The sequence below is a fragment of the Vidua macroura genome, chromosome Z, assembly GCF_024509145.1.
Source record: "Vidua macroura isolate BioBank_ID:100142 chromosome Z, ASM2450914v1, whole genome shotgun sequence".
Classification (NCBI taxonomy): domain Eukaryota; kingdom Metazoa; phylum Chordata; class Aves; order Passeriformes; family Viduidae; genus Vidua; species Vidua macroura.
The window spans coordinates 39,238,267-39,260,525 of record NC_071611.1 but is presented as its reverse complement, the minus strand read 5'-3'; the positions used below and the strand labels follow the sequence as shown (position 1 = coordinate 39,260,525).

At 34.4% G+C, this 22,259-nt stretch overlaps 2 protein-coding genes across 4 annotated transcripts in view; one reads left to right on the top strand and one right to left on the bottom strand.

Annotated features, from left to right (window-relative positions):
* Nucleotides 1-13,844, top strand: part of SPEF2 (sperm flagellar 2) — a 74,455-nt gene extending 60,611 nt beyond the window's left edge. For 2 of the 3 annotated variants that reach the window (XM_054002416.1, XM_054002414.1), the window contains 7 exons: nt 599-705; nt 1,728-1,910; nt 3,838-3,930; nt 4,540-4,713; nt 7,859-8,047; nt 8,174-8,296; nt 13,512-13,844. In XM_054002416.1, the coding sequence (XP_053858391.1) occupies nt 599-705; nt 1,728-1,910; nt 3,838-3,930; nt 4,540-4,713; nt 7,859-8,047; nt 8,174-8,296; nt 13,512-13,595 (953 nt within the window). In that variant the 3' untranslated portion in view covers nt 13,596-13,844. The remainder of the gene's footprint in view (nt 1-598; nt 706-1,727; nt 1,911-3,837; nt 3,931-4,539; nt 4,714-7,858; nt 8,048-8,173; nt 8,297-13,511) is intronic. The other variant, XM_054002415.1, reaches the window with a different exon arrangement.
* Nucleotides 1-22,259, bottom strand: part of LMBRD2 (LMBR1 domain containing 2) — a 179,622-nt gene that overhangs the window by 51,811 nt on the left and 105,552 nt on the right. The gene's annotated exons all lie outside the window — the stretch shown is intronic.

Below are 22,259 nucleotides of genomic sequence, written 5' to 3'. Positions count from 1 at the left end.
AAAAAAAGGGGGGGTTGCTGCACTTAACTGATTTTTTTCTTAGGATTTCTTTAAAAATAAAATTAATGGAGCTATTTCTAGCTCCCACATGTGAGTCTTGAGAAGCTTTTCAAACAGTTGAATTTTGTTTCAGAATTCAACAGACAACAGTGCATGTTTTCTACCCTATTCTCTAGCTAACACTTGCTTTAAAGAGTGAAGATGGTTTTATGATTGATTAAAATAGAGCGGAGTGGAAGAAAATGTTGTTAGGTATTCAATACACAGAACTCTGAGAGATTGGTGTCTGTGAATGCTCATTAACTGTCAGTGCAGACCATGTGAGGATAGATTAGTGATCTTAATGCAGATCAGGACAAGTACCAGAAGAATTGCAGTGCAGTGAAATATTTGAAATTTTGCTACTAGAAAGGTCACATATGATTAATTTTAAATAAGGAGATTTTATGTTTGGTTTGGAAAATATTAGCATTATCAATGGTGCATAATAGAAAAGTAAATAACTTTGTCATATGGCCATTAAAATTTAAAAATAATTTTTTTAACAGAAGAGGTCTATATAAAGTCTAAACATATTTCTATATTGATTTTTTATTAGGTTTTATACCAAAGAAAGTATTTATTGAAATTGTTTGTGGCTTGGTTAATTTGAATCTTGGAATATATTGCTTTCCTGATGCATGGAAGAACTTAACACTTGCAGATGTAAGTGAACCCCTATATTCTCTTCAACTGGAATATTGGTTTGTGTAGAAGATGCAGCATTGTCCTTAGTATGATAAAATGAAGATTATAATATTATAGGATATTATGATATTATCAATTTTTCTTTAAAATTCTTCTGTTTCACTAGGGAAGGATCATGAAAGTCACTATGCCAAACATTTTGTCAGCACTTTATTTATTTACAATTTGCAAATTATATCAGTTCTTAAGACACCGTCCAAGGTTTTCAGATTTAGAAACATGAAAACTTTCAAATCCTCCATATTGAATTAATTTCTCTTTCCAATTCAAACATCAGATGTTACTGGCAAACCTACAGGATGAAAATATTTACTTGTGTTAGCATGTTTTAATAACTGTTTCTGACAGTAAACCATGATTCATATTAAGATTTTAATTGGATTTCACATTATTTCATCACTTTATTCATATATTCTTTACACAGATGAAGTACATGAGTAAAACGTTTTAATGTTAAAGTGGTGTAGTTCCAGTGAGTTTAGTAAAAACTAGTCACATCTGTCATCTTGACTATATAAAACCTAATCTCAGCACAGGAAATTAATTATCCAAGGAAAGCTATCAGTCAAATATTGTCTATTAATAGACCAAATGTGCGTGTATCCCATATTCTGTATTCTTTGAGAACTTCTAGTGCTTATAAATCCTCTCTTTATTTTAATAATAGAATTTTCTTTCCTTGAAAGAGCCAGTTTTAAAAGAGACTTTTAAATGTATCATGAAGCAAGAACTTACTTACAAAAGGAAATTCCCAAGCTAAGGTTTATACCAATGCCTATTTATGCACTCAGGGTGTTTATTTAGAGTGGTATCAACTGCACATAGCAGTAGACACACAGTGGCCTGTGGCCTATTTTGTTTTGCAAAACCTCACTGCAGAACCTTATTCATCCTGTCCAGGAAAATACCTAAGGATACATAGGATACTGAGAGACTTTTTATGTACACATTTGACAATATTTGCTATTTTGGTTTTGTAGCTAGAAAATCTGGCATCTGAATTCACAGTGAACTCAGAACTTACTGACTGGCGCAGATTCTTGCTGGCAGTGGCACAGCCTTGGCCAGTGCCATCTGTGACACAACTCCTCCAAACGCTGCGTAGCTTCAAATCTGTTGATGTTACTGGATCAGGCTTCATTACACAGGAGCACTATTTACAGGTTATAATCCTTTTAATTTTTCAATCAAATTTTATTTTGTTAAACTCCCTGAATTAAATGATACATTGTTTGCTTTATTCACCTTGAAAAACTCAGTCTGAATTTTAAATGCTTTAGGTCTGAGGGAGCTTTGTAGTGATAAGTGTTTTCTGGAAATTGATGGCCTAATATGTATCTTGTCCATAGTTCCACAAATCAGGCTAATTGAACATCCTTTTAACTGTATTTTCCTACTTTTCCCATAAATTAATCTCAAGTGAAAGTCCTTTCTGTTTTAAAGAAACCATTCTGTATGCACTTTGATGACTATTAACTTACTTAACTTGACATGACTTGAAATAAGGATTTCAGTTTCATCTTATCCACTGCATTTTAATTAAATGTTTCTAGATTTTTTCCAAGAATTAGTTTTCTCAAGATCATTCCTCAAGTCTTGAATACATGGAAAATTATAAAATTCTTACATCATTTTTCTGAAGACAACTTTTGTTTGAATTGTCACATAGTTCAGCAAGGTTTTTCAGAAAGAGTATTATGAGTACATATTTGTTCTTTCAGCAAAATTCTGCTCATTTTCACTTACTTTTATTTTGCATTTTAATCATACTTAGAATGATACTTACTGGTTCACTCTCTTGGGCTATACTAACTGTAAGTATCATATATATACACTTACAGGTGTCTGTAGATACTCCAATCTTGCCAGTTTCTGTATTTGTTTGGTAATATTGAATAGAATTTTCCAACTGTTTTGAATAAATTTCATAGAAAATGTATTGTAATTTCTTTTCCACTCACCTAGCATTGGTTTTTAAAGAAGAATAAATAAAGGCTGTGTTAGTCCAGAGGCCTGCAATTTTCAGAACTTTTTTCATTAATTTAAAACTTCCAGGAGCACCTGGAAGGGGCCAATCCCTGCCCGCCGCTGACTTTCTAAGAAACAAACTCTGCAAAGCCAGAAAACCCACCAAAAAAAATGCAGGTCTATGTGCATTTATTTTTTCTATTGTTTTAAGTTTTGCTGAAGAGCAAATAAGCTAGCAGTTAGAAGACATGCAGATCGAGAATGTACATTTTTATCACAGGGTCCTATTTCAAATATAATATTAACCGAGCAATTAATTTAATAACTTCAGTATTACAAGGTAGTAAATATGCAATAAACAACTTGTTTGAATAACCTTCCACTGCGAATTTCAGCTGCTTCACCTGTTCTCTCTCTCTGCACCTACACTGTTAAACTACACAGTGCTGGGGCCCATCTCCAGGTAGTGGTGGTGGGTTATCCCTGCTGTAATGTTGTTTGTACAACCTGGTATAATTCACACAAGTGAATTTTTCTGTAGGAAGTTTGTTCATTCCTACCCTAGCTGGTCCTTCCTGTGTCTAGTACTTCAGACATGGTTCTGGGCACTTTTAATTTACAGTTTTAGCTCTGGCTTTGTAGGACTCTTGATCATCTTGCTGGGAGCAGGCAAGCATGGGGAGAGCTGTGCCTCCATCCTTCATCATACTGAATTTTATGGACAGTTTCTTCTAAAAGTACAGTCTGGAAAAAAGCTGTAGGGGTTAGCAAAGGATATCCAAAGGAAGAAACCAGAACATGCGTAGAAACACTGTATCATATTCTGCTTCTTCAGCAGCATAGATTTACAGCTACATAGTTGATTTTCTCTTTTTTCAAAAGCATACATTCACTTCTATCCTATTTGATTTTCAGTAACTTCTCAAGTAGCTGTTACTTGAGAACATATAGACAGCTACTTAATTATTCTCGTCATTATATATTAATAACAAATTCAGTTTGATTAAATCCAGAAATTAGGCTTTTAGTAACCTGTGTGTTGAACAGATAGAGTATAAAGACCACCTTATTTCAATGTGTGAAAATGAACAAAGTTATTTATTTATTTATTTGTTAAATCAGGTTGGCTTATGGTTTAATGGAAACAAAGATCTAAGCATAACAGAAAATTGCGAAGAACCTGTGTCTTTAGAAAGGCTAACACACCTTATAAAGGTAACTGAAAACACAGGTATTTTTAAGAAGTCACTATTCAAACATGATAGGTCTCATTTCAGAGTTTTTTGAGTCTTTTTTTTCAGTAAGTCCTGCATTTCTTTTTACTTTTTTTTCAGGTCAAGTGGTGCTTCAGAATAATGTAGAGAGGAATCCAAGAGTCAGCCTTGAGCATTCTAAATCATAGTCTGCTCAGAAAGACTTAATTACTCCTGTTCTTGGTTGAATGACATTAATTTTACTACACAGCAACCAGCTTTATAAAGAATGGGAGGCAAATGACCACTGCATCTGAGCTTATAGAATTTTCCATGAAAGACGGGGCTAATAATATTCTGAATAGAAAAAGTGCTTTGAACATATTTGTCATGATACAAGGTTTTATTTCTGTCTTTTCTGCGAAACTCAATTTCTATTTCCTTGAATTGCTTAACATACATTTATGATTTATCACAGCCTTGATTTGTACAGCCTCAAAATGTTCTTAAGTATAGTAGTTCTTATTAGCAGTAATTACTGTATTTCATGCTTTTCTCTACAGTCCTTGATTTGTATTTCATATAAGTCCACTTATAGAAATTAATTTGCTTATTTTTTGCCCTTTTATAGTTTTTCTTCCATTTATTTGCGGATACCAAAAAAGACCCTGCTCTGCTGGACTATATTGAAATGCTGCTTTATTTCGCCTCCCACTCTGATCCAGTTGAAGGTGTATACAGAGCACTTAGCATTGCTGCTGGAACATATATTCACAGAAAAAAGAAAACTTCCCTTCCATGTGTGGTAAAACATTACAGAAAAATACTAGAGAACAGTAGCAGTACTTTCAAATTATAAATTAACTAGATTTCTCTATATTTGCTTATCCTGGGTAGCTCCAGTAGTCTCAAGTACTCTCACTGAATTCATGGGAACATTGCATTGGTAATAATACTCAGAAGGATTCTTTCAGAAGTCTGGAAATTTGCTTGCCATTCATGAAAGTTTAAGATATTTACTGGTGATTATTCCTTATGCATATTAATGGAAGTATTCTTTTGCTTAATTGACCAGCTGACAGTCCCCTGGAATTAGACTGCAGTGTGACTTACAGTAATGTTATCTCAAGATGTAAGACCTAGTATTATTGCTGGTCTTACTTTATTTTCCACTACGATTCTTTGGGGTATTCAGACACATCTTTGTTGTGTTACTTCCAAGTGTTTAGGTTTATCTGTAAACCAGAAAGTATAATAATAATTTGTTTCATATAAAATAATTTTTAAATTATTTTTTCAGCCGTGATGAATCCATTGTTAAATCAAATGAAACTCATCATTTGAATATTATTAGTATTTCTGGAGTATGTTTTTATTACTAAAGTCTTAAAAGTCAAATTAGTCCACTGCATGCATCAGTTACTTATTAGTGAATACTTATATTTATTGAAGTATAAGTTGTTTTTTGACTCATTTTGACATAAATTATTTATCTATCCACACCTTGGAAAGAGGTTGCTGCTCAAGATAATAAAATGATTTATTACCCTGTCACAACCACAGTGACTCCAGCATCTGCCCAGAACTGAAAGTATAATTGAGATCTCTAGAAACAGCATAGAAAAGGCATTATTTTACTACACAGGGTAATCATATACATATGCAAAATAGCATTTGATAATTTCAAATGACAGAAGTTACTATACTTCCCTGTGTTCTCGGCACAACTGAGCTTTTACATACTGGAAAGACTGAATGAGACAATAAGACTTTCCACATTTCATAGGAAGAAGGAGAGCACAGAATGCTCCCAATTAGATATTGTGGAACTAATTTCCCATATTTTGGTGAAAAGTTCTAACTTTCATCTCATTAGATATAAAGCTACACAACCTGTTCTCCTCTTTGCCATTTTCTGCTTGGTTTCATCTGTTTGGTTGGAAGTTTGGTGGTGTATCAGTAAGCACACTGGCATTATCACCTATGTGTCAATAATTTCTTAAGGCTGTGAGTCACAAGTGAAGGGGAGCATTTGCCTTCAGCCCAGAATTAATTGGATCTCTGAGAAGAAAGAGATGTCCCATCTAACCTGAGCATTTTCTCACTCCTGCTTTCTCACTCAAGGCATCTGCTCTGTGAATATGTGCTCTATACAATGTATGTCCCACAGTGTATTAAACAGACAGATTGTGTGCCTAATTCACCTTGGAGAATCCCTCAGAAACCTAGGAATATCCAAGAATTAGATGTTAAAATAATCTTGCTTGTATGGATTCTCTCTGACTTTATAGTTGTCTAGGCTGGTGCACAGAATCACTGGACTGATTTGAAAACATCATTTTAATATTTTCTTTTTTATTAATATTTTCATTTTTAAATATTTCTTTCTTATGCCTTGTGTTCCATGCCTGTGCACTTAAACTATAATGTTGAATATGGATAGAACGAAACAAAAGAAATCTCATACCACGGAATAAATTTGTTTTCTCTATAGGCTTTAGTAGAGCCAGAATTTCATGAAGGTTATTCCACAAACACAAGGGGGCAAAAAGGAAATGGTGCATTGATATTGTGTCAGGTTTGAGCCAAGCTCCATCAAATACACAGAGACCTGATGACATCCAAAGTGGTTTCAGCATCAAATTAAGAACCTAAACCTTTGTTTCCCTGTGGCTGTTTACATGTGATCTAAATATCCCAGATCTCACTCCAGGTACTGGAAATTTAGTAAATATTATTAGTGGAACATTCATTGGTGAAATATAAAGAGCTATCTAGCTCATCTCTAATAAGTTTTACACCTTAGGTAGCTGGCTCATACATAGGCACTTACAGAACTTTACCTAATTTGCCTCTTCTCTTTTTCTTGTTCTATGCTGGTAATTGTAATGTCTTCTCACTGGTATCTGCCTATAGAAATACATTGGAAGCCTTCATGTTGTTAAGAGAAGCTCAGACTAACATTTTCTTGAGACTTCTTTCACTAACTTCATTTGAAGTCTAAATAATGTTATTATTAGTTGTGTAGGTCTCACAGCTCAGTGTAAGCAATGCAATGACAGATGGATAAACTTCAGTGCTGATATTTCTGTCATCTTGATTACTGTGTGTTAAAAAGACTGTAAATGACTCTACTCCTCCTGTGCTCAAAATGAAATGTATTAAGGCCCAAGGTACACAGCACAAGTGTGACTGAACCTCAGCAGTCTTTCTCTCCTAATGAGGAAAGAAATTGTTTGTTCAGTTACATCAATATCCTGTTGCTAGTGGTTAGTCTACATTGTGACGTAATCTAGTCAAAGCACTGTTCTCCTATGTGAGATCCTTTCTCATCTTTGTGTTCATAAATCTCTACAGCAGGTTTTTTTGTTTAGTTTTAGGAGTTGTTTTCTCTTTGACCAGCTCTAATATCACCACAAAATTTCCTAATTTCTTGCTTAAACTTAATTTTTCTGCATAAACTACAAAATATCTATTTCTGTGGAGAGCTGGTTAACACTTGGCCAAAACAGAGTTCTTGCAGTGACTAGATTTGGACTAGAAAAATTCATACTGTTTTCTTTTTCTTGTGAACATCCAGAATTACCAAGTTGACTCCTTAAATAAAACACAAATTTCTTGGTATTGTAGTTTGTAACTATTAAATATTTATATGTTTTGTTGCTCTGAGAAATACTAGTTTTTCTGTGCAATGTTGGCCACATTCCTGGAAAAAGCTGTCTATTAAATTTCTGGTAATGCCAACATTATGGATATTTCTGGACTGTCAGGATTTATTTCTCCATCCTATAGTGCAGTAGATAATTTTGCATGAGTTGATGACCTTTGTTCTGTAAGAACTGAAATTTGGAATTATAGTCCATTGGTTCTTAATGGGTGTTTAACTGAAACAGATAACCTACTGACAGACTGTTTATCCCCACATATGATACCTGTGCCTAAATTTTTAGGATTCTTCAAGCCTCAACATATGGTCAAATGAAAAGACTTCAAAAGAGGATGAAAAAGAAGTCTTGAATTACACAGGTGAAGGAATTATTTCAGTGGCATCTCTACTCAAAGTGTTTCATACTGGAGGAAGTAAAGATGAAGATTATCAGAGATTTAGCTGTCTGGAGAAGGCAGACAGCTATGATAAAGTAGGTTGATTAATTCAAGGATGGTTTTTTAGTTTGCATCATATGTTAAAAAAATATACTGTGATCTTTGCTTTCCCACTTTTTTTTTTTAACAATAAATTGACCACATATTATTTTTACTTAAAGCATTTCATCAAGATGTACCAAGAATTAGGTGCTGAAAATCTGACACCCATTGCAGTTGAACTCCTTTTGAAGCATCCTTTCATGGAAGATTTGATTAACACATGCCAAGAATACAAACTTCCTGTAAGTATTCCTGTCTGGGATGAAAGACTTTGTAAGCACACATGCTTAAATTTGCATTGTCCCAGAAATGTACATGTAATTAATTTAGATACTGCCAATTTGCAATGTAGATCAGCTATACAGCCCAGCAGCTGTAGCGTAGATCAGGTTTTTTGTTTTCTGTGAAAATTCCATCCATCAAAGACTGGGCCACTTTTGGACCTGTTTATTGTGCAAGTCTTACTGGCCTGCAACTGCCTACAGGTTTTCCACAGCCTTGTCTGATGATGCTTTGCCTTTCTCCCCATCCATAGAAAGGAATCTGTTTGAATTATCCTCTCAACAGGATCATACTGCAGGACACTGTAGAATACGTGTTCCTACAGTTCCTACAGATCCCATTCCACCCCAGGCCAACCAGGCAGCAGAAAAGGGCATGCAGAGGCAGTACAGGTCCAAGTGTTCTTCTCTGTCATTGTCTAGAGCTTCTCTGCTGCCTGAACCTATGTTTAAATCTGCATTAAAACAGTTGCACAAAAGGCAAGTTTGGGCCAGAGAATCACCCTATTTAAGCTATAAAACTATGGCAAAAGTACTTGATACACAGGGTGTAAGAAAACAGCATGAGAAGATGAGAGGATGCTGGATGTGCATGTCCCACATCAAAAGGGACAGTAAACAGTCAATAAACAATAAACAGTCTTCACAAGTTTTAGATGATCACCCCCATAGTGTCCCACAAAATGTAAATCTGAATAGGATACATGATAGCTTAGGAGTAACTTGCTATTTCTTAATGATATTCCTCTCTTGTAGGATATGAATTGCCCAGAATTTATTGTATCACTCATAATGGTTGTCAGTAAAAGATAAAATACAAGAATAAAATAATATGTTTACTCAGTAAGAGTGAGGGTTAATAATACATTTGCTACAGTAGAAAGTGATAGAAAATGTAAGACAAAGACAAGAGAATAAAATTGAAAATTATAGCTATCCATGTGTGTCCATCCTGCCTCTGTTGATGTCTCAGCCAATTTGGGAAGACAGATGTCATGCAACGTTAGGTCATTCCTCCCTTCCCTTCCCCAGTCTTTCTACCTGACTCTTTTTATTTAATTGAATACTGCATTTTCTAATTTGATTTTTTTTCCAACATCACTGAATTTCTTGTAGACCAAAGCATTTTTAAATCTTGCTCTTTAGATGTGTTCCACCTGAAGAACTGTTGTTTACACAAATGCTCACTGACTTTGTAGCATTTAATATAATGCAGCCTCTTCATGAAAACCAAATGTGATGAAACCTAAAGTAAAACTTAATTAGGGTGTAAACTGAGTAAAGCCACTTCTATACGCTAGGCAATTTACAGGGACTCTGTTAAAATGTTTCCACATGGGCCAATAGCTGAAAATCAAACACATCATATCTATTCTTTATTAAAATTTCTGATTTTCCGTTATCATTTTTAGGGGGTACTTTGTTAACATAGCTTAAAGAGTAGATTGTAGTGCATGTTTAAATTGTATTAGCTACCATTAATTACCTGTGTTATTTCTGGCTGGTAGGGTGTATTCTGGGCAGTTCAGGTATAAAAATTGGCAGTTTATGAGAAAAGCTGCAGGATAGTGTATGTGAATCTTGGCAGTAACTGAAGGTTTCAGTGCACATATTCTAGCCCAGAGGAGCTCCCACATCATGTTTATATATTGGTATCATTTCACTTAAATTAGACATTTTTCCACTTATTTGGCAGGTTCCATTGATTCCTGTATCTCCTGACTCAACAGGTGATGCAGAGCTTCAGTTATCATTTGTAATACTTAAAATTTCCTCTTGAAAAGGCTTATACTGACTGTATCTCAAATACAGTACTCTATGGCTTCTGTGCTTAAACCCAAACTATTTCATTCCTTGACTGTACTGTTAAATACAGACTTTGGTTTTATGCATGAACTCAACACTCAGGTTTACCATAAAAGTTTTATATTCACCAACAAACAGGCATAGAGACCCAGGGACCATTGTTTTAAGTATGTTGCAAATCTGGTCTATTAGATACAGAATCCAGGAAGATTTTTCCTATATCAATTCCCTATCTGGGGAACAGGTGAACTTTTTTCTTTCCAAGACAATATTTTTTAGCATCAATTATTTTTGCAGAAATTCTCCTCAGAGATGTCTATAAAAATGAAAGTCAACCACAGTGCTGTTATTTTGAGATCTTTTACAAGATAATTATAGCAAGTCAGGGTGTGGTTGCTAAAAGTTAAAATGTTTGTACTAATGCAGTCATAAACAGCAGAAAGTAAAATGTTCTGCTGAAAACTATAAAGGGAACATCTAGCTTACAATTTTTCAAATTTAAGTTAGGATACCTGATTCTTTTGGATCTTGATGACCTGTTCAGTTTCAACCATTATTATTTGTCATATCTCAATTTTTTTTTTCCATGTGAGATATATTGTCTTTTGCAGGGATTTTGTTTTCTCTGCTAGTGGGCTGGCACTGTCCTACATGATGGTGACCTTTCTGTCACCATCAGTACAAATGTCTACAAATTAATATGCCCAGAAATTCTATTACTTTTTTCATCTTGTCTTTTCTGACCTGATTACAAGGTTTTCTGGTCCTAACTAGAACTTTCCAGTGTTTGCCATTATCATTTTTTCACTTATCAGATAAAATTTATTCCTTGAGAATAGGTGATGACACTTACATGTGTATGTTTATGAGGGCACTTCATTACATGCTCAATTAAATTTTCTTTAAATAACTTTAATAATAAATGAAAGAAGATTTTAATTAGACCATCTGATTCAGATGGGAGAAGCAAGCAATCTGCTTTTTCCACTGCATGTGTAATCTATTCAATTTGGTCAATTAAGGGGTTTTCTTTAGGCCTCATTATTTCTTGTTACAAATTTTACCATCTGTTCTGGGACAGATATGGCAATACAGAAATAACCACATAATTTAGTAATTCTGCATTTTGATTGTGATAAATTTAAATAAAGAGTCTGGGATATATTCTGCTTCTATAGTTCTTAATGCTTAATGCAGTATTTGTTACTTTGAGTAAACTACATTCTTATAATTACTGAAGATAAGGTAGTTTGATAATTACCATTCAGTTTATTAATATAAAAAATATTATGCATTGGATAAATTGCATTATATTTCTTATTCTGCTTTCAAATCCTGAATAGCCCTTTAAAATAAATTCTGTTTTTGAAAATAGGGGTATCACATCATATTTCTGTGTGCTTATGTTTTGAATATATTTAGCACAGGCCCTTGCATTATGCTTGTTCAGTCTAAATTATTTGTCATATGGTTAGTGCTGTTAATGTTATTCATTCTGTTAATCATTTCAGTAACATAATCCAGATATTCTTTCAGATAGGAGTTCCACTGAAGTGGGATTTCTATTAATCTATAGTTAACATGGCTTTTTGAAAAAATGTTTATTAGTATGTTGAAAATGTTTATTAATTTGTTGAAAATGTTTATTAGTATGTTGAAATGTTATCAGTATGTTTGAAAAAATGTTTGTTAGTATGTTGAACAAAACCTATTTATACCCACAGCAGCCATTTAATATTACACAACAAACATTCAGAACTCCATGTATCATTTCACAAAGCAGAAGAGCTTCTTGTCATAGGGAGAGTTCATACAGATTATATTAAATACAATTTATGAACTGGACCATGTATCAAGGTTTTGACAGAAAAAAAGTACTGCTGAATCACTCTTTAGTCATAAGCTGTAACTGTAATACTTACGAAACTTGAGAACCTTTTTTCATGTGGTGTTTTAAATGTCCCAGTGTGCAAGAAAAGGAAAATCCAACTCAGTGTTTAAGTACCTCATTGAAAAAAGAGACCTATGTTATTCTTCTCTTGATCATGTATCCCATCCCTAAATAATCTTAGAAAATTTAATGTACATGAAATATATTGTTTCTTATATAGTAAAGAAATATAAATAATATGTATTCATCTTAAAAAAAAAAGTTTCCTTCATTAAAGATGGACATAATAAAACTGTTAGAGCACTCTAGCTTCAGTTTTTTGATAGAATTTAGTACTACATTTATTTTTATCTAACCAGGATTGAAACTACTTTTTCTGACTCAATTTGCTGAAAAATGCCTCCTTATAGGGGAGTGTTTCCTAGAATCAAAGATAAATATTAGTGCAACCTTCTAAAACAAAGGACTGGTAATACCTTCTTTTAGCATAGTTCTGTATTCACTGAAATGCTTCTGGTATTTTGCAAGTTTGTGAGGCATCATTACATACAGGCAGTTTCTGCTTTTGAAAAAAGGTTGTATCTTCAAAATATGCACAAATATATATTGCACAACATGTATATAAAAATACTACATATAAATAAAAAGTCTGACTGTTAATTATTCTCCTAAAGGAAAAAATGTGTATTCTGACAGTATCAGAAGATGCTAGAAAGTTAAATATTTATCTTTGTATTGAATGCTCAGCATTTTATTATTTTAAAACAGAAATTCCTTGTTCATCCTACTAACACATCCTCCAATGGATAGTATTGCTGAAATGGGAAATGAAGAAGATTCTGCTAATACAAAATTATTGAAAATTAACAAATCAGACAGTATGTTATGAAGAAATAAGCATAAAATTAACCTACTGAGAGTATATATTATTCAAAGTGTTAGTTACTTGTTTTTTTAATATCTATTCCCTGGAATTGTTAAAGGATTAATTGTTAAACTTGTTAAAGTTCAGTGTGAAATATGACATACTAAAAAAAAAAAGCCCTTAATTGAAGAATTTGTCTTTTTATGTTCTGAATAACATTTACTGGTTTAAACAACAGTGTCGATACCTCTCTTTACCAATAATATTAATCTGATGTTTAAGATCTCTGTTTAAGAGTGGCATTTAAACACAGTGTTGTTTATAAAACTACCAAAGGAAATTAAGTCCTGTGGATAACATGAAAACATCATCTCAGTGGTATTACAGCACCTCACCTGAATGAGTTCCAGTGCCCTGCTGGAAGACATTGTCTGTAATGTGGGGAATCTGTTATTTACCTCCACTGAAGTTAGTTTTTCACCATAATCCAGTCAGTGGAAAGCTCAGCCCATGGATAGACAGGTGTTATTACTGCAAGTTTTAAGGTGTTATTACTGCAGTTTTCAGGCTGCAACATGAAATTACTTTTAATATTTCCTTTTTCCTTTTCATAGGATATAAAAGTCTTTCTCCGAAGATCCAAAGAAGCACAATCAACTGATGGGGAACAAAACACTTGTGAAGACATGAATGTATGAAAAATTACTGTTTATGAACATTAAGAAATCTTTTTTCTGAAAGTCTGTAAGAAATGGGTCTTACAGGTCCAGTCCTCTCTTTCATAAGAAATGTTGTTTTGTTTATTGTTGCAAGAACAAAATCCCATTCCAACTACACATTTTCTGTTACTTTAAAAATAAAATTAAAAAACAACAAAACCACAAAAAGGTTTGCTCATCTTAAATAGTCTGATGATATTTCTAAATAAAATTAAACCAATTTCTGAACTTAAATAGAGATGGTAGTGTTGTCATTAAGATTTGGTTAAAGAAAAGAATATGTCCACTTCTTCTAAATGTACTAAGATATCTATTATGTACAGTTTATTAATTAATTAATTTTTAATGAATTAAATGCTGTAATCAATTAATCTTTAAAAGCATGTTGCAATTTTTAGTGAAAACTGTTCTCTCCAAGAACAAGATAAACTGGGCATCATGTTCACAAAAATGGAGTGTTTGTTGACAGTGGCGATGATGAATCTTTGCCATTGAATCTTTCTATTTATAACCTTGCAGTACATCTCAATTCTACCGCCTGCTAAAAACCTGCCTGATATCCTGACACAGTGCGTTCAAGGGCACCAAATACTCCAGATTTTCATATGTGATAGGTGCTTGCCTAAAAATACCTATGGCACACCATGGCACCTAGAGAATGTTGACATCTCTGGCAGATTAAGCAGTCTTAGTCAAACATTCTCCTTACAGCTTAAGTGGGTGTTTCTTTTTCTATATGAAGTCTGAGTCTTATTGGTTTTCCTGGATAATATGATCTTTGTATTTAAATGCAGTTTTATCTAATTTCTCCATTCTCTTGTGTCTAGTGATGGCTGACTATAAGTTGATGGGAACTATTTTTTCATGGGCCTTTGTGATATACATTTCAGAACACTCTTTGTAAATAATTCCCCTGGATTTGAAAATGGAGATGCATAAAAAATTCTTGGTTTTCAGTGGTATTCTGGTATTCATCTGATCTACAGTATTCTGAAGACTAAACATAGGAAACTGGTAACTGTGATTATCTGAACTCAGTATATGGTCTAATTTTTAGTCTTTCTGCTGCCCAAGATATTAGCAAACCTTCGGCATTCTACACTGACCTAGTAGCTTGTATCTGAATACTGCTCCTTAATTCTGGAGTATATTTTTTCTGCATTCATCATTACCCTCATAAAAATTGCACAAACTGTTTAAATGGTCTTTTCCCTGTTTTGATTCAGCAAAGTATTTGAACATATGATGCTCTTTAAGAATACAAATAATCTCATGAAAGTCATATAACCCATAGGGAACCACAAACCTTTACCTTTGCTGAGAATGCTATCTGCACAGAATATTTTTTCATTTTAATATATCTTTATTACTTTTTAGCCAATTATGCATGAGATAGTATAGTACCCACAAATGATGATGTTCCTTGTGAGGTTTCTAGATTGCCTTTCTGAGTTATAAAACAATTCTGTATCAAAAAATCAACAGCAGCATATAAAACAAGAGAAATGCTTAGACAACAACTAAGAGACCAGATAAACAAATCTGGCAGTAAATAATTTTTCATGTTTTAGAACCTGATGTCAATAATGGCAGGTTTGTTTCTTTGATTAAAAACAGTCACATTTATTTCTTTGATTAAAGACAGTCACATTTTGGAAGGAAAGTCTAGGGGTAGCTGATCAAAGCATCTATATGTGATATATGACTCTCAGAATAGAACCCAGTCAGCTTATCACTTCAGGCAAAAAATGTTAATGTCTCTTCAGTCTACATATTTTGTGCTAACCACACCAGCACAGAAACAGATGTAACTTTGTTGTGCCCCCACAAACCATGCTAAAACCTCAACATCCTCATTTTACATGTGACAACAGGCTTCATTATATGCATACAAATTATTCTTTTTACAAGAATAATTTCAAACATATAACATAGACAATTTGGTCAGTTTTATCCCAATATTTTTTAAACATAACATGTATATATTCACACAAGAATTTGGCTTTTTACTCCATATTAAACTATTACATGAATAGAAAAGAATTGCAATTTAGTTCTCTGCCTTTTGCATATTTCATAATCTTTAAATTGTTTCTTTTGTTCCACATTTAGTTTTTTATTAAAAATCAGCTTTAAGTACTAAGTGTTTAATTCTGAGTTTGCACACTGGATATCTCCATTAGAAAATAAAAAAAGTATTATTTTCAAAAAGCCTTCCCTTCAGTTCATAAACCTGAGTGAAGGAAAAAGAAGCTTCAGCTACTGAATATCATAAATTTCTATTTATGTAAGATTCTTCAAGTATTCCTCCTTTCTCATACACTGTTCATAAATTTTACCTGTGACCCAGAATGGAACATAAAGTCATTACTGATAATGTTTGACATTAGGTGCAGATTAAAAATAGTAAAAAGTGAAGTAGGTTGTGTGAAGTGTCAAGCTTCATGCAGTGAGCACGTACTCCTCTATGGGAAAGTAAAGGTGTAATTTACAAAGCAAAGAATGTATGGCCTGAAAATTGCAATGTATTTTTTCAACAATTACTACTGGAGTGTAGCTGAGTATCACAAGAGTTATTCAAGAGACTTTGAGTTCCCAGCTCAGTTGTGACCCAAACATGAAAGAGGTCCTTGTTTTTATGAAGGGGGAATGTTGAATAGTTTTACATTCAGATGTAGCAGAAAAGTTACAGTTATATCATGTTCAGCTTTTATAGCTACACTTCAAGCAGGATAGTTGAAACTTGGAAGTATTCAGAGAATAATGTCAAGAATGGTAGGAAGATGTATAAGAAAGTACAAGGAACTTGGCCTCTTTACTTCACCAAAGGAAAACGTAATGAAGTTTCAAATATCATTTTTACAAGAATCCATCTTCATTCTGGTAGACACCCATGTAGATTCAATTGCTGGAACACTTGGCTTCAAAATAACAAGCAGATTTTGATTAGGGAAGTAGATGAACTGTTGAAGCGAGTAGCTAAAGGAGCCAATTTCCTCATCAAAGAGTTGTAAAATCCAGATAAGTAATTCTTTTAGACACAGTTTGTGACAGGAACTAAGAGAAAAAATAACTGTCCATTTGATATTAACATACAGAGTTCAAAAACTGAACCTGAAAGACTAGGAAAGACTAGTTTGGTTTTCAGTTAAATGTATGCAACATGCTCAATCCTGTTTCCACAGTATGCTGTCTTTTAATGTTTTATTTACTCCTTAATTTCACTTAGATATTCTTGTCTATGCTGCATAGAAAATATCTTGGATGGTTTGCTTTAGAAAAGATGCAACAAAGCTATCGATACTCTCATAATAATTAAAATTACTTGTATTCCATCCCTGCTAAAATCTTCTTTCAAAAAAGCTACAAACCAAAAGGCACTGCTGAATTAATATATTCTCTACTTTTAATTAATATAGTCTATACTTCTATTAATTTACATAAAATCTCCCAGCAGAAATCAATCTCAGCATTTCATTCTGTACAGAACTCAGGCTCCATATTAGTCTTTTTCAGGGCTATGATCCATTCCTTTATATAAGTAGAATGCCTCCAGATTTGTTCCTCAGAAAGCAGTCTGGTACAGGAAGATTCAATATTTTACAAATAACCAGAACACTTTTAAAAGACAGTTATATTTTGTTCTGTTATTTTGCTTTAAAATGAGTGATGTCACATCGTTGCCATAATAGCAAGAAAAGTTCCTCAATCTGCTCTGTGGTCCTTACCTCAAAATTTCCACTGAGCGTGAGGTTCAGATATGCTTTCTTTTTTTATTATTCATAAGTGAAGCCTGCTGTTTTGTTAAAAGCCTCATGTCTGCTGAAGGTTTTGTGTGTAGACAGCTTAAGAAGCTCTCCAAACCATTGAAAGAACAGAGTGATGAATGCAATCTGAAAAGCAAGCACACTACACAAACTTCTTTGCAACGTTATAGTTATGAAATTAAAGCAACATCAATCAGAAAATTTCAGAAGTTGTAGTATTGTTCACTTTATCAGTAAAAATTACCTGGGTTGATACTGCTTTTATTGCCTTCAATAAATTTTATAATAAATATGCTTATTTGTAAGTAGAAAAGCAATTGAATTTAACTCCCAATTTTACAAAATATCATTGGCAGTGGGGGAAAAAAACCCAACTATTTTCTTTAAAGTTTATTTTAAATATAATGTGTCATGAAAATTCTGCAGTTCAACATCTCATCATAGAAGATCCCTTGAAATTCAAGAATTAAGGTGCAAAAGGTTGCTCCTCTGGGAAGTGTAGCCTCTCATAATGATAATTGCTGAGGAGCAGCTGTGCTGAAAAGATCCTAGGGATATTGGTGGACAGCAAGCTGAACTTGAGCCAGCCACGTGCCCTGTCAGCAAAAGTAATCTTGGCATGTGTTAACAGGAGCACAGCTTGCAGTCGACGGAGAAAAATCATTACCCTCGAGCAATTAACACTTGTCATGTTTACAGTGATGATTACAGTTCTGGACTTCCCAATACCAGGAAGACATCAACACTCGCATTTAGGATGCTTCTCACTTACATCAAGACTTCTCAAATTTGTGGCCTCAGGGGCAATGCTTTCCACATCCTTACACTTCATAATAGCAGTATTGACTTAGTACCATAAAGGTTTGATAAGCTTCTAGCTCATGACCGTGCTACATTAATGTATTGCCTGTACTTCTTGAAGACCTTGTACTTACCTTGTGCTGTTAATGTTGTACCTGTTAATTAAAAGGTAGCAGCAGTACTTGTCAGGAAGGAGTGTGCCAACGCAAAATTAATGGCTTAAATTAGGCAAAACTTTCACTTCTCCTCACTTTTCTCATGACAGAGGCTCACCTTTTTTTTGTTTCCAATACATGTGTGTGTATATATCTAAATATATAGATAAATAGATTCATATATGTATACCTGCACACATCTACACATACATATGCCTATATGTATGTACACATATATACATACATGTATACATAGAGAAAGCTAAAGCTTTTCTTCCTTAATTAGAGATAAGATTGATGCCTTACATTTTCGCTTTTATATTTTTCAGATTCTGTACTGGTTTAGTGTGTAGTTCTGAGCTTCATATTAAGTGTTAGTAAGCTCTCTTCACAGAGTAGCTAGACAAAATAATTCCTTCTCTAGCTGGGGACCAAGGACAACTGATACAAGTTTCAGGCCCAAAAGCATAAACAACGTGGACTGAAGAGAGAAAAACAAGAAGGATGGGACTTAATAATCTAAAGCTATAATTGGACAATTAACTCCAATATGCAAATGGACCAAAACTTATAAAAGAGAGAGACCTTGTGACCAGTTGTGCATTTTGTGACCATTTTGGGTTCATCTTGGTTGTAGCCCTGGCTGGGCTCTTGTGCTGCCTAAGGTGTAAGCACTGAGGCCTTTTAATAAATACCTACTTTATTCTTTAATTCTGTCTAGCCTCTGTTCTAGGCCAGCCTTCTTAAGGCATCAGTTTGACATTTTCATGTGAGAAAGTTTAATTTCATCCTGGTTAACCATGAATTTCTGTTTTTCCAGCAAATGACATCCAGTGCTCAAGATGGTTTTTAAAATTATTTTTTAATGTGCAAAGTTATAACTGTTGAACTCAAAATCTGATCCACTGCAGAACTTCACAAATACTGCAGCTCTGATAAAGTAAGTTTAGAAAGTATTAATCATAGTTCACCCTGTGGAAAAGTTACTACTTTTAGATAAATAATATTTAGTTATGTCAGTGTAGGATTTTCACTGGGCATTTTAAATTTGTTAATAGAAATAACAGCATGTACAAAAATCAAGTTAGTATTTCTAGTATTTAAAAACTGCATGTGCTGAAATCTCTTGGAACTCAAGGTTCAATACACTCAAGCCTCAATTAAACATAAAAAAAAACCCCTTACAATACCGTAACAGCTGACACTCAGATTTTTTATGTTGCAATTGATTTAGATCATGTTTTCCTGCTTAACCTGATAATGATTACTAGTGACACAATGAAAATAGAATGTTTTTAAACTGGACATGTCATTTACATAGTTTGTGGGAGGAAGCCTAAAAGAGAAGAAGTAAGATCTTGTGGTTAGAGTTCTGCAGTAAGGTTATGTCTAACAGAACCATAGACTCATAGAATAAGCTGAATTGGAAGGGATCCACAGGAATCATCGAAGTCCAGCTCCTTGCCCTGCACAGCATACCCCAAGAGTCACCCCACATACCTGAGAGCATTTTCCAAACACTGAAACAGAGCTTCTTGAGCTCTGTCAGGTTAGTGCTGTGACCACTGCCCTGGTGAACCTGTTCCAGTGCCCAGCCATTCTCTGGGTGAAGAACTTTTTCCTGATATCCAGCCTAAACCTCCCCTTACACAACTTTAGGTCATTCTCTCGGTTCCCATCACTGTCACTACAGAGCAGAGAGCAGTGCCTGCCTCTCCTTCCCTCATGAGGGAATTGTAACTGCAGTGAGGTGTCCTGCCAGTCTCAGCCACTCCTCATGCAGCTTCCCCTCCAGACCCTTCACCATCCTGGCTGTCATTTGGAGGCTCTCTAACGGCTTAATGTCCTTCTTATACTGTGGCACCCTATCACTCCAGGTGAGGCCGCCCCAGTGCAGAGCAGAGCAGGACAATCCCCTCCCTTGCCCGGCTGTTGATGCTGTGCCTGATGCCCCCAGGACAGGGCTGGCCCTCCTGGCTGCCAGGGCACTGCTGACTCGTGTTCAAATTGCCATCAGCCAGGAGCCCCAGCTCTCCTTCTGCAGTGCTGCTTTTCAGGCTCTCATTCCCCTGTCTGTACATCCAGGGTTGCCCCATCCCAGATGCAGAATCTGACACTTTCCCTTGCTGAACTCCATGTGATTGGTGGTTGCACATCTCCCTGATTCGTTGAGATGTCTCTGCCATGCCTCTGTGCCTTCGAGGGAGTCAACAACTCCTCCTAGTTTTGTATCATTTGCAGACTTACTTAATATCCCTTTGAGTCCTGTATCCAAGTAATTTATGGTGCTCTTGAAGAGAACTGGGCCTAAGATGAAGCCAAGTCAAGTAAAACGTAATATGGAGGTGTCACAACTGCCTGTAGCGTATTGACCTAGTTAAGACACTGTAATCTTGCTAAAACAATCAAAGGCTGGCAATTTTTTTGCAGCATACATACATCCTTAGGAGACAAAATGCAGTTTTCAAAAAAAATGCCCTTTTTCTTGTCTGCCATTGGCAAATGGAGCAGAAAATAGGTTTCAGCTTCTTTTTCAAAGTATCTCAAAGAATCCGTAGAAGCTTATTTTCCTCATTTTCAGAGAATAACATTAACTTCACATTTTGTGCTTAACATTTTTAGCAATAATTGGCTTTTTTTCTAAAAGAAATATATCTGCAGTACCTCAGTCCATTTGGCTTTTTTTCTCCCCCACCACTTCCTTTAAAATTGGTTGAATTTAATGAGCACTCTGAAACTTGGCCCATGGCATATTTTCACCTCTGATTATCTGAATTATACAGGCTACTCAACAATCAGCACAGCTTTATTTTTTCCCTGAGCAAACTACTCTAGTTTTAATTGATCTTTCTCCAATCTAGTTCTAAGGAAAAGAAGAAAAATCTCTGTTTCTTCATTCTTCTCATGCTCAATTGTAAACCCAAATGGTTAAAATGTAAGACTCCATAAAAGATCCAAAACCAAGCAAAGGAAGGCCTAGGGTGGCTTCTCAGAAACAGATGAATTAGAAGTAAAAAACAGGTTTCCTCTTCTCTACCACTACCCACATCTGAACATACAAACAACAAAAACAATGGTAAGGTAAGGAACAAAATGAGGACAAACTTAAAAAAAAGAAAAAAAAAGAGCTGGTACACAGATAAAATCAAAGACTGTTTCCTATGAAGAGTTTGTTTTGGAGTATTTATATTCATAAGGTGAATCTTTCTCTCAGCTGAAATCAGTGGACTGAAATCAGAAGTTTTGTTCTGATTTCAAACTAAACCAAGTTCCATCTGGAGATTCACATTTGACTGTAAGAAACTTCATCCCAAAACTCTCAACAAAAAGCCTACTCTTGGCAGTTTTTAGTAAAGTATTCATTTATAATTGCAAGAGAATATGAGAAAGAGCACACAGAACATCAGACACCGGTTTATTTTCACAGTCCAATTCTAGAAAATGTTCCACTCTTGTTCAGATTGAATTCTAACTCCATGGCCCAGTGACTTTGTTATGCTTTTTGTTCTAAGCTGAAAAGCCTTCTTCCTTTTGGAAGCTAGATAAAATGACCATGTGTTTTCTTTATTTTATAGAGAAAAAAAAAAAAAAAAAAAATAGTTCTGATGCCACTCCCCATATGTCTGTATGGATTTTTCTCTGCATTAATGAGTTCACATTCTGGAATTAGGCATCCCAAATATCTGGTCAGACTTTGCAGTTTCAGTTCTGTTAGGCCCATCTAAAAATCAACTATTAGCAATTCTTCCCCCATCTTTTATTCTGTCTCCCCAGTAAGTAGCTAACAAAGATTTCTGATGTGTTTTTATAAGTAATAAAGGTCAATTTCAAATAATAAAGATTTCTGATGTGTTTTTAAAGTAAAAAAGGCCAATTTCAAACAAATATGTTGCAAAGGTTAAAAAATGCCCTTAGAAAAT